This window comes from Balaenoptera physalus (assembly GCF_965194825.1).
Source record: "Balaenoptera physalus genome assembly, chromosome: 5".
Lineage (NCBI taxonomy): Eukaryota > Metazoa > Chordata > Mammalia > Artiodactyla > Balaenopteridae > Balaenoptera > Balaenoptera physalus.
Window position 1 is genome coordinate 80769567 of NC_138884.1, and position 15579 is coordinate 80785145.

The window sequence follows — 15579 nt, forward strand, 5'->3', positions numbered from 1 at the left end:
TTCAGTGAGATCTGTGTGCATTAATTAATTTTAAAATGAGCAGGTTTAAAAAAGTGTTTTCAACTTACGAAACTATAGCATTCTGAATTATTTTGCATATTCTGCAAAATTCTCATCCTTCTAATGAAATGCATTGTATTATGATAGTTAAGTCATTTAATTCTTAACTAGGTGAACATTTTGAAGAAAAACCTACAAAACTAACTACAAAAATAATACCTAAAATAAACACAATACTTGCCATCATTATTCTCACATGGACATAAGTTTTTCATGAGTGATTATTATTTCTAAATAAACTGGTTAAATGGGCCTTGGGCATTCATAACCTGTTTACTGCAATGCCGTCATCTACTACCTTGGGAATATGGAGGATGTGTTAACCATCTCAGGGCCCAGTGATTTTTGCAGGATCTAAAGAGAAATTTGCTCTTCATCTCTCAAAGTGGTTACAGTGAAAATACTCCTGTGGTCATGGTTGTCTCTCTTGGTCTGCTTCACACCCTTCATATTGAAGTTGTAAATTTCAAAGACACTTTTTTGCCCTAAAAAATATCAATTTTTATAGTAAACAATAATTCTATGAAATATGCAACCTTTGATGCTGGACGTTATTGATAGTTCTTACTAAAATGCTTAAAAAGATTTTTTTCCTGATTTCCTACAGATGCGTATACAACCTCGGAGGTCACTTACATTTGGACATACAATGCATCTGATTCTGTACAAGTTGCTCCTGATGGCTCTAGGTTAAATCAGTATGATCTGCTGGGCCAATCAATTGGGAAGGAGACAATTAAATCCAGTACAGGTTAGTAAAATGAGTCTAAAGAAAAGCTAGTTCCTAAGAAGATTAATGGGTTAACTTCCTTGGAAATGTGTCAGTTTGCTTAAAACCTTTTGCGCCTGAGGTCTAAGAAGAGGCAGCAGACTGTGCTTGGGAGCTTTTTAGAAATTCAGAATCTCAGGCCTGACTCCTTACTAAGTCAGAATCTGCACTTTAACAAGATTTCAAGGAGATACCAAGATGTGCATTAAAGTTTAAAAAACACTAGTCTAACTTATGCTCCCAATTCAAAACATGTGTGTCTTTTGAGACAAGCCAATTTTACCTTCACACAGTGTTACAATTTCCCTCACTTTCTAATTCTTTTCCCCCTATTCTGGATAAGCTATGACTATTCAACTCTTGATTATGGATAATTACTATTGGTCTGTGTGGGAAAGCTAAAGCCCTTTCTAAGAAAAAGCAGCTGTATGAACGAATGATCTCACATCTGGCAGATGTAAACCCAGAGAGCAGAAAGGAAGGTAGCTATGAGTATCAGATAGAACTGACCCCACTATATTAGAGCAGGCATTAACACATAAATTCAGAATTGGTGACAAGATTAAAAGTAGAAAATCTGGGCCAGGAGATCAGTCTTGGAGATGTGGTCAGAGATCAATACTTTAAAGAGCCGGAGAGGACTGGACTGGAAACAGTCAAAACAGAGGCTTGAGGTTGGGACCAAAGGGGATGAGAACCTGAGCAAGTAAGATAATCCATGGTCAGAGAGCATTTATGAATCCTCTATCCCTTGGTCAGTAAGCATGACCTAGAGAGAAAAACAAATTCCACACGATACACATGCCATTCAAATTTTTTGGTCATATGAAAATTTTCTTTTAAATACTCTTGCTATGCTAAATGGGCATTTTAATGTTATATACTTTCCATGTCATATATGGGGCAAATTCTTTCCTTTTTTAAATCAGGGACTGTTCTTTGCCTAATCCCTTCCATTTCCAAAATGTTCAAACTATTGACTATTACAGTTTCTTAAGCTTCTTACATTTTTCTTCTAGGTGAATATACCGTAATGACAGCTCATTTCCACTTGAAAAGAAAAATTGGGTATTTTGTGATTCAGACATATCTGCCTTGCATCATGACTGTTATTCTCTCCCAAGTGTCATTCTGGCTTAACAGAGAATCTGTGCCGGCAAGAACTGTGTTTGGTGAGTGAATAACTACATACTTTGCTGTACAGCACATTTTGTTTCATGGCTTTCTTTCAAAAGCATTATCTCTCTTGATCTTCACCCCGGTAGTCTGTGGTGTGCAGAGCAGGGAGTATTCATTTTGCCTTATAGATAAGGAAACTGAGGCTCAGAGAGGTACAATACAGAGTCAGTGTCACACTCTTAAAAAGGAATATAAGAAGTTCTCAAATCTTCTGAATTACATTGTCTTCTTTCTGTTAAATCATTTTGCTTATCAATGTTTCTTTCCATGTTAGTATAAGGAAAATATTCTTAGAGGTTTTAATGTAAAGTATAACAGTACCATATTTCTAAGCTATGTTTATTTTATTTTATTTTATTTTATTTTATTTCATTTCATTTTTTTTTGTTTGGTTTTTAGATGAACAAAAATGACCTTAGTACTTTAAGTGAGAGAGAATAAGGGAGGAAGGGAAAGAGAGGGAGAAAAAGACTCCCTCATTCTCTACCAGTAGTGTGTTTAATAACAAAGTTAATTTTCTTGATTTAAACCATGCAGGGGAATTTGGTTACTGCTTTTTGGATATATGAACTAGGATGAGTACATTTTGTGACAAAGTAGATCACCTTTGTGTATTTGGTCTGCTCATTCATCTAGGAAAGCTTTATTGAGAATCTGCTACGTTGGATATGGCATCAGGCCCTAAAGGTTCAAAAACATATAAAATTCAACTATCTCTGTACAGTGGAGGGCACTGCATTCAACTATCTCTGTACAGTGGAGGGCACCAGAATAAGCAGGAAAGATAATGGCAACACAAGATGAAATCACTATAAAAGAGGCACATACAAGCCATTAAAAAAGACAGCAGCATGGATCCTCCCTAAAAGGACTGATTAAGTAGCTGAGTCAACATTCGAGCTAATTCTTGAAGGATAAGTAGGAGTTTCCCAGACAGATGATATGGGACAAGAATCTTAGCCAAAAAAGGATAAAGTGTGCAGTGACATTGAAGAATGAAAGAACATAGTGTATTCAGTGATAGTTAGCTGTTTCAGTGTCAGTTGATATACATACAGATACAAGTATAGCTTGAGGCCTAATGGGAAGTCCTTGTAGGCCATGCTAAGATAGTGTACCTTTATCTTATAGACTATAGTGTTTTGAGACTATAGACATGTGTAAGCTCTTAGAACAATGCCTGGCATTTAATATGTGCTATATAACTGTTGGCTATTCTTATTATCAATGGAGAAAAATCAATTTTATTCTCAATACTAGCAAAGAATAATTCAAAAGGAAATTTTAAAAATTATTTCATTTATAATGGTATCCAAGATAATAAAATGCCTAGAAACAAATTTGACCCCATAGGTAAAAGACTTGTCCACTAAAATCTATAAAACTTTGTTGAAAGAAATTAAAGAAGACCTAATTAAATGGAAAGACATCTCATGTTTTTTGAGAGGAAGACAATACTGTTAAGATAGGAATTATCCCCAAAGCAATCTATAGATTGAATTCAATACCTGTAAAAAATCCAGTGGCTTTTTTTTTTTTTTTGCAGAAATTCCAATCCTCAAATTCATATGAAATTGCAAGGGGCTCCAAACAGCCAAAACAATACTGAAAAAGAAAAAAAAAATTTGCTGGACTCATACTTCCCAGCTTCAAAACCTAGTACAAAGCTACATTATTCAAAACAGTGTGGTAGTGGCATAAGAATGGACATATAGACCAATGGAATAAAATTGAGAGTCCACAAACAAACAAACAACTATGGCCAATGGATTTTCAACAAGGGTGCCAAGACCATTCTGTGGGGAAATAGTAGTCTCTTCACCAAATGGTGCTGGGACAGCTGGATGACCACCATGTGCAAAGGAATGAAGCTGGACCCCTACCTCACTCCAGATACAACAATTAACTCAAATGGATACAAAGCATTAATGTAAAATCTAGAAGTATAAAACTATTAGAAGAAAATATAGGATAAATCTTTATGACTTTGGATCTAGCCATGGATTCTTAGGTTTGACATCAAAAGCATGAGTAACAAAGAAAAAATAGATAAATTGGATTTCACTAAAATTGAAAACTTTTGTATCTCAAATAACATTATCAATAATGTCAAAAGACAACTTATGTATGGGAGAATATATTTGCAAATTATATACCTGATAAGGGTTTAATATCCTGAATAAATAAAGAACTCTTACAACTCAAAGACAAAAAGACCAAAAACCTGATTTTAAAAAATGGGCAAAGAACTTGAACGGACTTTTTTCTAAAGAAAATATACAAATAGCAAACAAGCACAAGAAATGATGTATATCATTATACATTAAGGCAACACAAATCAAAACCACAATAAAGTACATTTTATGCATACTAGGATGGCCATAATAATTAACAAAACAAAAGGACATAAATATTGGAGAGAATGCAGAGAAACAGAAACATTCATATTGCTGGGGGAATATAAAATGGTACAGCTCCTGTGGACAACAGTTCAGCAGTTCCTCAAAAGATTAAACATAGAATTACCATATCATCCAACAATTCCACCTCTAGGTATTACCTAAGATTAATGAAAACATATGTTTACATGGAAACTTGTACACAGGTATTTATGGCAGCATCATGTCTAATAGTCAAAAGATGGAAACAACCCAAATATCCTTCTGTGGATGAATGGATAACCAAAATGTAGTATATACTTACAGTAGAATATTATTCATCTATAGAAAGGGATTAAATACTGATAACATGCTACAACATGTATGAATCTCGAAAATGTCATTCTAAGTAAAAGAAGGCAGATGAAAAGGGTCACATATTGTATGATTCCTTTCATATGAATTATCCAGAATAGGCAAATCCATAGAGACAGGCAGCAGTTTAGTGGTTGCCAGTGGCTGGATGCAGGGGAAAATGGGAAGTGATTTTGTAGTAAGAACAGGGTGTTTTAGGGTGATAAAAAAGTTTTGAAACTAGAGAGAGATGATGGTTGCAGAACACTGTGAATGCATAAATGCCACTGAATTTTACACTTTAAAATAATTCATTGCATATTATGTGAATTTCATCTCCATAAAATAATTTCTAAGTCACGAGTTAAAAAAAAAAAATTGATGAGCACACCAAGGATTTCCCAGGATTTAGGAATCTTCTTAGATATCTATTTCAAAATTTGCAAATTATTGAATCAAAGACAAAAAAAACTGATATGGCTAAAAATATGAGAAAACTTCCATTCAAATGACTTGAAAAATAAGGTTACATGATTTTCAGAGCACAAATAATACAGAAAATAAAGTTTTAGGGAAAATTACATAATAATTAATAACAGAAAGGAAATGATTAGGACAGAGTTGATATTCCAGAAAGATATAAATTTATATATAAATATACAGCATATCAGATAAAATTAAATGATGAAGTATTTGCTTAATAAAAGTTGTAAGGAAAGCAAAATATTGCATTGAGGTAAAAAAAGACAGAGATTTTATAGCATAAATCATATAGAGGCATATGTTTAAAAAAGAAACCAATAGAAGACTACCTAAGTATAAGGAGAGATAAATAGATGGATAAATATTTAACAGTGAATCAACAGAATGTGTTAGTATCTAGGCTGCTAGGTTCAACTATAACAAATGTACAAAAGTTTCTAAAGACTGATTATAAAAATAACACATACAAAGTTAAAAATCCAGGCTATACTTGAATGTGTAAATTCATTTGTGTATGAATGATTTACAATACAGGTTTAAGGACCCAAAAGTCATATTGTCATGTAAATATAAACTGTTAGGTGGTAAAGGCATTCTTAGTATTATCTCTACAAGTTATTCTGTGTAAAGTTTGTAATAAATATAATTCCATGTGAGTGTATGTGTATATGTGTGTGAAAGTAAAAGCTAAAAATCCTACATCCCGTGTGGAATGAGATTTGAAACGTGCCCAGCCTCTTTATTCTCCACCCCCATTCTATCTTTCACTGTTTTCTGCCTCCTTAACATCATTCTCTGACCGATGCACAGCAGTTACCTAAGCAAAGTGTCTACCCTCTCCAAACTTCTCTCCCTGAATCCACGGTCAGGTCTACAAGCTGATTACCATTAAATCAGGTCTACAAGGTATCATTAAATCATCTGCACTCCTCCTGCCTCAGAGGCTTTCTGTGGTGGGTAACCCCCCAAGTTAAAACAACAACAACAACAACAACTATTACAGTTAAGAAATTAATATGCCCTGGGACACAGATGCCAAATTTCTCAGCTTTTGAGGTCTGACTTCATGCTGTCAATAGAATAAGAAAACAGAGCAAATAAGACAGCAGGCAGAGGAGTTGAAATTAGAATGTGCACTCCTTTGATATTAGAAACTTTGTTCCATTGTATTGGGTTTTATCTATTCAGTTTTTTTTTTATATTGCATTTATTTTGTGGTTGTAGGGGCAGCTTGATATTTTTCAAAGATATTTCTTCAAAGGGGCTGCGTACATATCTTGCAATGATAGATGAGGAAAACCTCCTTTGACTTTCTCTGAGTGCTTACGTCCAGTTCATTCAACACCAACGAATACTTACTGAGCACCTACTTATCACATGGTTCTAGATGCTTGGGGTATGTCCTTGAACAAAACCAAACACCCTTATGATGAGGTAGCTGTTCTCTGTTGCCAACGGTACAAGAAAGCACTTGGGAAACTTCTAACCTTAAACCTCAGGTTTTGTGCTTTCAAGGCTCCTGTGACTAAACAATGTATTTGCAATGTACAAACCTCATTTTGTGTTTGTATAAACATATAGCTTATTTTGTGAAATTGTGGCTTATGGTTTTTTTAGTTGCTTAACATCCTTCAGAACTTCCTATAAATAAGAATAATGATAACGAGTTTGCCAATTATTGTATGTATATTTGAAGCCAAATCATTTTTCAAATTGATGAGTAAGTTTATCTATGAATATATTACTACACATTAATATATGGACATATGAGTATATGAATAAGTTTATATATAAGAAATATGTACTGGTATTTCTGTCTTAATATTATATTCAGTATGGAATAGAAAGTTTTTTCTATTAAGAACTAAAACCAAATAACAAACATCTGTTAGGGTGTATGTTTGTCTGGTAAAAGAGTACAGGGAGTTCAGATGCCTTATACTGCAAAGTTTGTACATACAAAGTTCATTGCATTTGCAAGTGACTTACCTGCTTGTCTTATATTTTTGGAGTAATTAAAACTCCAGAAGGGATATGTTTGGATTGCTCATTTTTCTACTTAGATCACAGATTTCCATGATTCAGTTTGACTGCTTATGTTAGGGAATACAAAAGATAGTGGCTTGATTATATGAGGTGTTTCTTTTTTTTCATGTGAAAAAAATCCTCAAGTAGATCCTCCAAGACTAATATGATAATATCATGGGCATTAGGCAGTCTGTCTCCTTTCATCTTTCTTCTTTTATATCCCTAGCATGGAGTTTTTTTGCTTCATTGTCCAAAAAGGCTGTTGGTGCTCCAGGCATCACATTCATATCCAGGAACAGGAAGGAGTAAGCAAAAAGGGCAAAAGACCTCTTCCAGCTCTGTGTTTGCCATTAATGAGCTTTCCCAGAAGTCCCTTCAAGCAATCTCTATTTATATATTATTAGCCTAACTTGGTCTCATAACCGGAGAGTCTGAGAAATTGCCACCCTGAATAAGTTCAGTGTTCCAATATTATGATTGACTAAATATTGGATTGGCAGCTAGTGGTTTCTACTACAATAAGAAAAAAAAGAAAAAATAGTTTACTATGAAGGTCATGAAATGATTAGGAGCACATATTCTGGAATCAGAGCACAGGCATACCTTGTTTTACTGTACTTTATTGCACTTTACAGATGTTGCATTTTTTACAAATTGAAGGTTTGTGGCAACCTTGCATCAAGCAAGTCTATTGGTGACATTTTTCCAACAGCATTTGCTCACTTCATGTCTCTGTGTCACATTTTGGTAATTCTCACCATATTTCAAACTCTTTATTATTATTATATTTGTTTTGGTGATCTGTGACTAGTGACCTTTGATGTTACTATTGTAAAAAGATTACAATTTACTGAGGGCTCAGATGATGCTTAGCATTTTTTAAGCAATAAAGTATTTTTTAATTAAGGCAATACTATTTCTCACTTAATACACTATAGTATAGTGTAAACATAACTTTTATATGCACTGGGAAACCAAAAATTCCACATGACTTGCTTTATTGTGATATTCACTTTATTGTGGTGGTCTGGAACCAAACCTGTAATATCTCCAAGGTATGTTTGTATCTTGGTTCAAAATCTGGCTCTTCTATGATCAAATAAGTTAAGCTATGGAAAGTCTTTTTAACCTCTTTGTACCTTAGTTTCATCCCTCTGTAAAACTGGGATTATAATATCTACCTCATGAGGTATTTTAGGGAATCAACACACACACATACATTCATAGACACATGGAACACTTAGAACAATTCTGGCACATAGTAAATTCTATGTAATCGTTTGCTATTATTATTACTATTTATTGTCGAATACTTAATTCTTTCCTTCTTATCAATAAATAGGTAAAGAGTGGTCAGATCTTGTTTTAGTTTAGGTTGGATATCCCAAGATGGCATATTTTGGGAGTTATGAACTCTATAAATCTCTAGGTAAGAGGTACCTGGGCAGTTTTCCAGCTTCTTTGATATTCATATCATCAGTGTTCAATTGTCTGAAGGGAATTTCAGAATTTTTGATATTCTTGTATTTAAGTGAAATATGCCAGTGTGTGTTCAGTTTTTAATCGAGTCTCCTTTATTATGTCAAATGAAGCTCAAGTCCAGCTGACTTAAGCCTCTTTGTTAACTTTATTCTTAATTAATCCTGAGCTTGTATAGATATCCATAAGAAACAACATCTTAGATGTGCATCCCATCTCAAAGTCGCATAATTGAGTCTTATTGGTTAGACACGGGTCACATTCTTATCCCTGATACAATCATCACGGACAGGTTCACACCCCTCCTATGACCTCCCTTCCCCTAACATCCACTCAGGCCTCTTTCTTATGTCATGAATATACTAGCCATTCACCTCTAAGGTTTGTCTTTTCCCTCTGCTTGGGTTTCTCTTTTCCCAGATATCTGTGTGGCTAATTCCTTCATTTCCTTCAGGCTTTTCTAAAATGTCATCTTCTTGAAGAGACCTACCTGACAATCTAACTTAAAAGTGTGAACTGCTTCCCAATCCTGAATCTTCTGCTCTCGCTGGTCCTATTCTATGTTTTTTTTTTCCATTGCACATATCATCTTCCAATATTTTATAGAAAAAAAAATATTTTTGTTTAATTTGCCTCCCCGACAAGAATTTAAATTTCAAGAGGGCAGTTATTTTTACCTCCTTTTAAGCTGATGGCCAATTAAGTAGGTTAAACTGAGGCAATAAGTAAATGGAAAATGATTTTAGATAGATGATAGATAGATAGTATAGATAAACACATTTGTGAGTTCAACGAGAGTTAGGTTAGCAAAATTATAGAGACTAAAAGTGTCAAGTGGGGTACTTTCCTAATTTTTAAAATTAGGGAATCAGAGTGCTGTTTCCAAAAGAAGGTTGCATGGATACAGGGGAAAAAAAATAAGCAAATAAAATGTATTCATTGCAATAGGTTAGCCAACTGTGAAGTTTAGAAGGAACACAGGGCAGAGGGCTGTAATCACTCTGACACTAACTGTAAGTACAGGGAGTTCACAAAACCACTTTCAGAGTTGATAATTCACTAGAAGAACTCACAGAACACATTGAAAGCTGCTACACTCACAGGTATGGTTTATTACAGGGAAAAGATACAGATTAAAGTCAGCCACAGGAAGGAGCGCATAGAGTAGAGTCCAGGCAAAGTACCAAATGCAGAGCTTTCATTGGCCTCTCCCCATGGAGTCAGGGACAGCAGTACTTTCCTGGCATTGATAATGTGACAGCACATATTGCCAAGCAGGAAACTCACCTGCACCTTGGTGTCCAGAGGCTTTACTGGGGCTCTGTCACATGGGCATGGTTGATTGGTCTTGTGGCTGATCTCAGTTTCCAGCTCCTCAGGAGGTAGAGCTGATATGGCACGTTCCCAAACTCCCACCCTAAATTCAACTGTCACTATTGGGCTGCACCAAAGCCCCCAGGCAAAGCCACTCTTATCAAGTGTGACGTTCCAGGCCTAGAAATCACATCCCAGAAGCTGAGAGCAAAGGCCTGACCTCTCTTTGGGTGTGGTTAAAATTCTATATTATGTAAACTGTATACATTATAAAACCAAATATTAAATATTGCATTATTAGACTATCATTTTGAGTTACCAATATATCTGCTTTCTTCATACCTTTCTCAATATTGTCACTAGTCTTCTTCCTCCCTTCCCTCATGCTTACCTTCCCTTTATCCTGTGGCCCTCATCATTGTCTAATTCCCTATAGGTCTCAACATTAGTCCTACTCTGGAGCATTTCTCCCCTCCACCAGCTTGTCCGACAAGTTATTTAATATTAGAAATATCTTTTTTACAGTGGAATTGGTGAGTGAAAAACATGCTTCTCCATTTAGTTCAGGAAAGCTCTATAGAAAGTGGGCTCTGTGTACCCGTTACATGAAACACATACTATAGGTGATCATAAAAATGGCAGATAAGAAGAACATTCCACTTCAACTTTTGAGAAACCAGTCACCTACTGGGCAGAAAGTCCCTTAATAATGAGGTTATTGTAGTTTAATAAAGAGATAATCAAGATCTGAAGTAATAAATATAATAATAATAAAACAACTAATAATAATAAATTAAATTATTAAATAAAACAGCAAATAATGTTGAGCGCTTAACTACATGTTTGAAAGAATATTGCACCAAGAATGAAGAGAGCTTCTGTCAGGTTCTGATTCCACTTCTAGATTAAGCAAGCATGTAACCTCTGTAAAGTCTAGATTTTCTCCACTGTGAATAGATGTAAAACTTATGCTGTCCACCTCATTGGGATGCTGAGAGGATCCCTGAAACAATATGTGTACAGGTTTTATTAAATCTTAAAGTAAACATATACTTCTATTGTTTTATATATTCAACAAATAGCAAGTCTGAGTATTTTCTGAGAACCAAGGATACTGCAGAATGTGCTGTGAATCCAAGTGGTCTATGGATGAAGGCATGCAGAGATAGGAAAGAGCATTGCATAAGAATTGAGCAAAAAATCCAAGCAAAGAGAAAGTTGAACTCATAGAAACAGAGAATAGAATCTCGGTTGCCAGGGGCTGGTTGTGAGGGATTAGGGAGAGGCTGATAAAAGGGTTCAAATTTTCAGTTATAAGATGGATAAGGTCTGAGGATCTAATGTATAACATGGTAACTATAGTTGATAATGCTGTACTGTCTAATTGAAATTTGCTAAGGGAATAGAGCTTGTGTCTTCACCAAAAAGAAAGAAAAAAGGTAAATACATGAGATGAGGTTAAGTAACTCTATGGTGGGGATCCTTTCATAATGTATATCAATTCATCACACTGTACACTTTAAATATGTTACAATTTTATTTGCCAATTATACCTCAATCAAGCTGAAAAGAACTTTAAAAAGAGAGAGAAAGTCAGAAAATCACCTGGATACAGCTTCAGCCTATCTAGGCGAAAGAACGGGGGCAGTCTTAGAAGGAGACATGGATGGTTTTAATTGGAAAGTATGGAGAAAGTGCCAGCAGGAGTAGAATGTCTGGGTGGTAGCAGGATATGAAACCAATGAACAGAAAGCCTGTGCAGGGCAAAGATAGTCTCTGCAAACCTTGTTCCAAATCCCTGTCTTCCACAAGGCATGGGCTGCAGAGTGCTAACAGGCTGCACACCTGGCATCCCAGAATTGACTTTGGCACAAGGCAGCACATGCTAATCAGCAAGCTGCCAGCCCACCAGCCTCCCTCCCTCCTGCTGTTAGACCCATCCCCGTCAGCCACTGCCAATTAGGAAAGTGACTGCAGCAAAATATGCTAATAAGCCATGGCAAGGAAGATTAGAAAGCTTTGCTGGTCCAAGTCTAGGGACAGGTTTAGAAGTTGTTTCAGGAATATAGGTGGCCTGCTTAAGCTTTATTGAGGAGAATGGATTATTAGTAAGGGCATAGGAAGAGAATTAAAAGTGTATGCTCTTATTTTGTCAGTGAATTTTTTTTTTTTTAGATTCTTTTTCAGGACATGCAAATATCACTTCAATACAGTTATGACCATTCAAGTTATGAGGGCAGATTATCCAATCCCATTTCCTACACCGAAATCTATGCAGTCATAGTGATGAGAAAAAAATTTAAAAGCGCGTTTCGGAGCACCTCTATGGGTTATATACTGTGTTAGAAACTTCAAATTTAATCATTATTTAATTCTGAAAAAAATATATATCCCCAGTTAGGAAAGTAATTATCCCCCCTTTTCAGACAAGAATTTTGAAGCCCGAAAGTATTAAGACACTACTCCATTATCAGACAGCAGGTCAGTAACAAAGAAAGAATTTGACCTTACACTCTCTGACTCTAATCTTTTCACTTTTTCTACTGCACCTTTATGCCATCAAACTACTTTTTCCTTTTTTTTTTGTTTTGTTTTGTTTTCTTTTAGAGCTTGAAATCAGAAATCTCCTGGGTGATTGCTTCAAACATAGGTAATTTCTGTTTGAGAGTCAGGCTTACTAAACATAGATCAGAACTAGAGGTGAATGTTCAGACTTGAACAATAGTTAACTTTTGGCATTAGCAGCTGCTTATTGAAGTATTTCAGATTCCTTGCCCTATTTCCTGCCAGAAGTTGATACTATCACATTATGGTATAGTAACTAATGCATTAAATGACTTTTCAAAGTTCTCTCCTGTCCTGGTGTCATATTCTGCACTTTTAAGCAAAATTAACCTAGTTAATCCAGGTCTTTAAAAGTATAGGTACTTATAATAGGTTCACCTTAGTCATTAGAAACTTCTGTTTAATTTTAATCTGAGGTGGAGAATTCTATGACTGCTTTTGACTGCATTCTGTAAAACCATTTCTTATACTGTACTTTGTCTTGGAACTCATCTGTGAAAGCTTCATAACCTTATAGAATATATAAGGGAGATTTTAGGTGTTTCAAGAGAAGGGTTTTTTGTTACTGTCGTTTCCTTTTGATTTTTTTTTTAGTTTCTGTTTTTAGTTTGTTTTTTTTTTTTTCTTCACTTACGCCTTGAAATAACAAAGTAGAAAATAATAGATTTTTCTACTCTGATTATTTTACTATTTAAACAGGTTTAGATCATTAAATATTTATTTTCACTATAGCAAAATTTTGAGTGCATATTTATTCTTAGTTTTTAAACTCTCAAAAAAATTAAAACTATTGTTTATTTTCAAATACCTCCTAGTCTTTCAAGGAAATGATTTCCACTTGGGTGACTTTTTTCTGATAAAAATTATTTACTAATGCATTATTTATCACAAATAACATAATATCTCCCTAGTTAGATCACCTCAGGGAGCTATAAGAAATCACCAAAACAATTAATATTTGAACAGTCACCTTGCATTTTATGACAATACAATTACAAGATTGAAATAATAAAAAGATTTGATAACAGTGGGGAGTTTATACAAGATGGTGTTTTCTGTGGTCTGTTCTTGTATTGCCTTATTGTCATCATACTGAATATATTATTTTCTTTTAAACTCATGAAATCAGAATATTACTGTTTTAGTTTAAGCTACTTTAACACAGTACCATAGATTTGGTGGTTAATAGACAACAGAAATTTCTTTCTCACAGTTTTGGAGGCTGAAAGTTGGATATCAGGATACCTGCACAGTGGGGTTCTGGTGAGAGGCCTCTCCTTCATTATAGGCTGCTGGCTTTGTGTCCTCACGTGGCAGAAAGAGAGTGAGCTAACTCTCTGGCCTCTTCTTATCAGGGCATTCATCTCTCTAATGAGGGCCCCAACTTCATGACCACATTACCTATCAAAGTCCCCACCTCCATCACATCAAGGATTAGATTTCAACATATGAATCTGGAGGGAACACAGACATGCAGTTAGCTCATAACAATCACTGTGGTATTTAGCAGTTACGCTGGATTGCATTTTCCTGGGTAACGGAGCAGAGGTGCAGGGATCCCAGAAAGGCTGTTTTCAACTACTTTTAGATCTAGCCTTACCTTAACCAGAACTTCCACCTCATTCCTGATATCATTTGAGATTAGATGTAAACCATGCTAGACTTCTTGGAAGTCACCTCTCAAATGTAATAGATTTTGACTGATGGGTGTTCTTGCGAGAGATTGGTCTTAAGTCATAACGACACTGCTGAATCCATCTGATAGCATTAGGCTATCAAATCATGCCTAACTGAGGAGCTGAATCACATCCTTTTGGAAATCTAGGAATAGAGTAGTTCAGCAATGAAGATAATGAGTTTAACAAGACCAGAAATCTGTGGATCCATTCTGAAAAGATTTTGGACATTCTTGGAACAATGGAAGAACAGAGATGAATCCAGTTCAAGGCTTTGCTTTCTCTTTCCCTGTGAGCCACATTAGATTATTTCTCAAGGTGGGAAATGAATAAAACAAAATAGCCCAAGGCTTTCTAGGCAACCATTTAAGCAGTATAATCCTTAGGTGTCTTGATTTTTTTCTTAAACCACCACTAGATGGGACTCTTGCATCCTTGGTTTGGATTCTTAGCTGCTTTATCTACATATTGGGGGCCTAAACAACTCAGAAATAACAGGGAAGCTATAGCACTTTTTATTTGACAGGTTCCAAATGGGACATTTGCATGTATCATTTAATGTTCAATTATATAAAATACTCTATTATAATATATCATAATTCCCATTTCAGAGATAAAGTCACTGAGGCTGAGAGAGAGAAGGTGTCAGGGAGAGGGAGAGAGAAAGGAGGATAATTTAACATTTGTTGGACAATTCTATGTACCAGGCATACATGCTCATACTCTATCCTCTCAACAATCCCCCTCCCACCAAAAAAAATCATTTTCATTTTACAGATGGCAATGAAGCTTAGCAAGGTCACATAGCTGCTGTGGCAGAAGCAGAATCCAAATCCGTGCCTGATTTTACTGCACATTGTCTCTATGCATAGCCACTTCTCAAGCAATCGAAACACTTTAATACACGATATAACTTTAAAATGTATAAAGAGCTTAGGGGCTGAAGTGTTAGATTCATGATTTTGAAAAATACACTCTATGGACATATAATTGGCTTTGAAAGAAGAGACCATTTATAGACTAGGCAGTACAATTTAGCGACGAGTGTGGACTTTTGAGGCAGACTGCCTGGGTTTGTATTCCACCTCTACTCCTTGCTAACAGTGTGATCTTCAGTAAGGTAGTCAGCCTCACTTAGCCTCAGTTTCCTCAACTGTAAATGAGGCTGATAATAATACCGAACTCACAGGGTTGTTATGAGAATTAAACAAATTAATACATGAAAAGTTCTTATAATAATATGTGGCATATAGTAGGTGCTCCTAAATGATACTTTTTAATCCTATCTGGAGTA

The 15579-nt window shown here is 35.3% G+C and overlaps 1 protein-coding gene across 4 annotated transcripts in view; it reads left to right on the top strand.

The window, feature by feature from the left end:
• Nucleotides 1–15579, top strand: part of GABRA2 (gamma-aminobutyric acid type A receptor subunit alpha2) — a 115156-nt gene that overhangs the window by 70282 nt on the left and 29295 nt on the right. For all 4 annotated transcript variants that reach the window (XM_082464286.1, XM_082464288.1, XM_082464285.1 and 1 more), the window contains 2 exons: nt 668–811; nt 1849–2001. In XM_082464286.1, coding sequence (XP_082320412.1) covers nt 668–811; nt 1849–2001 — 297 coding nt within the window. The remainder of the gene's footprint in view (nt 1–667; nt 812–1848; nt 2002–15579) is intronic.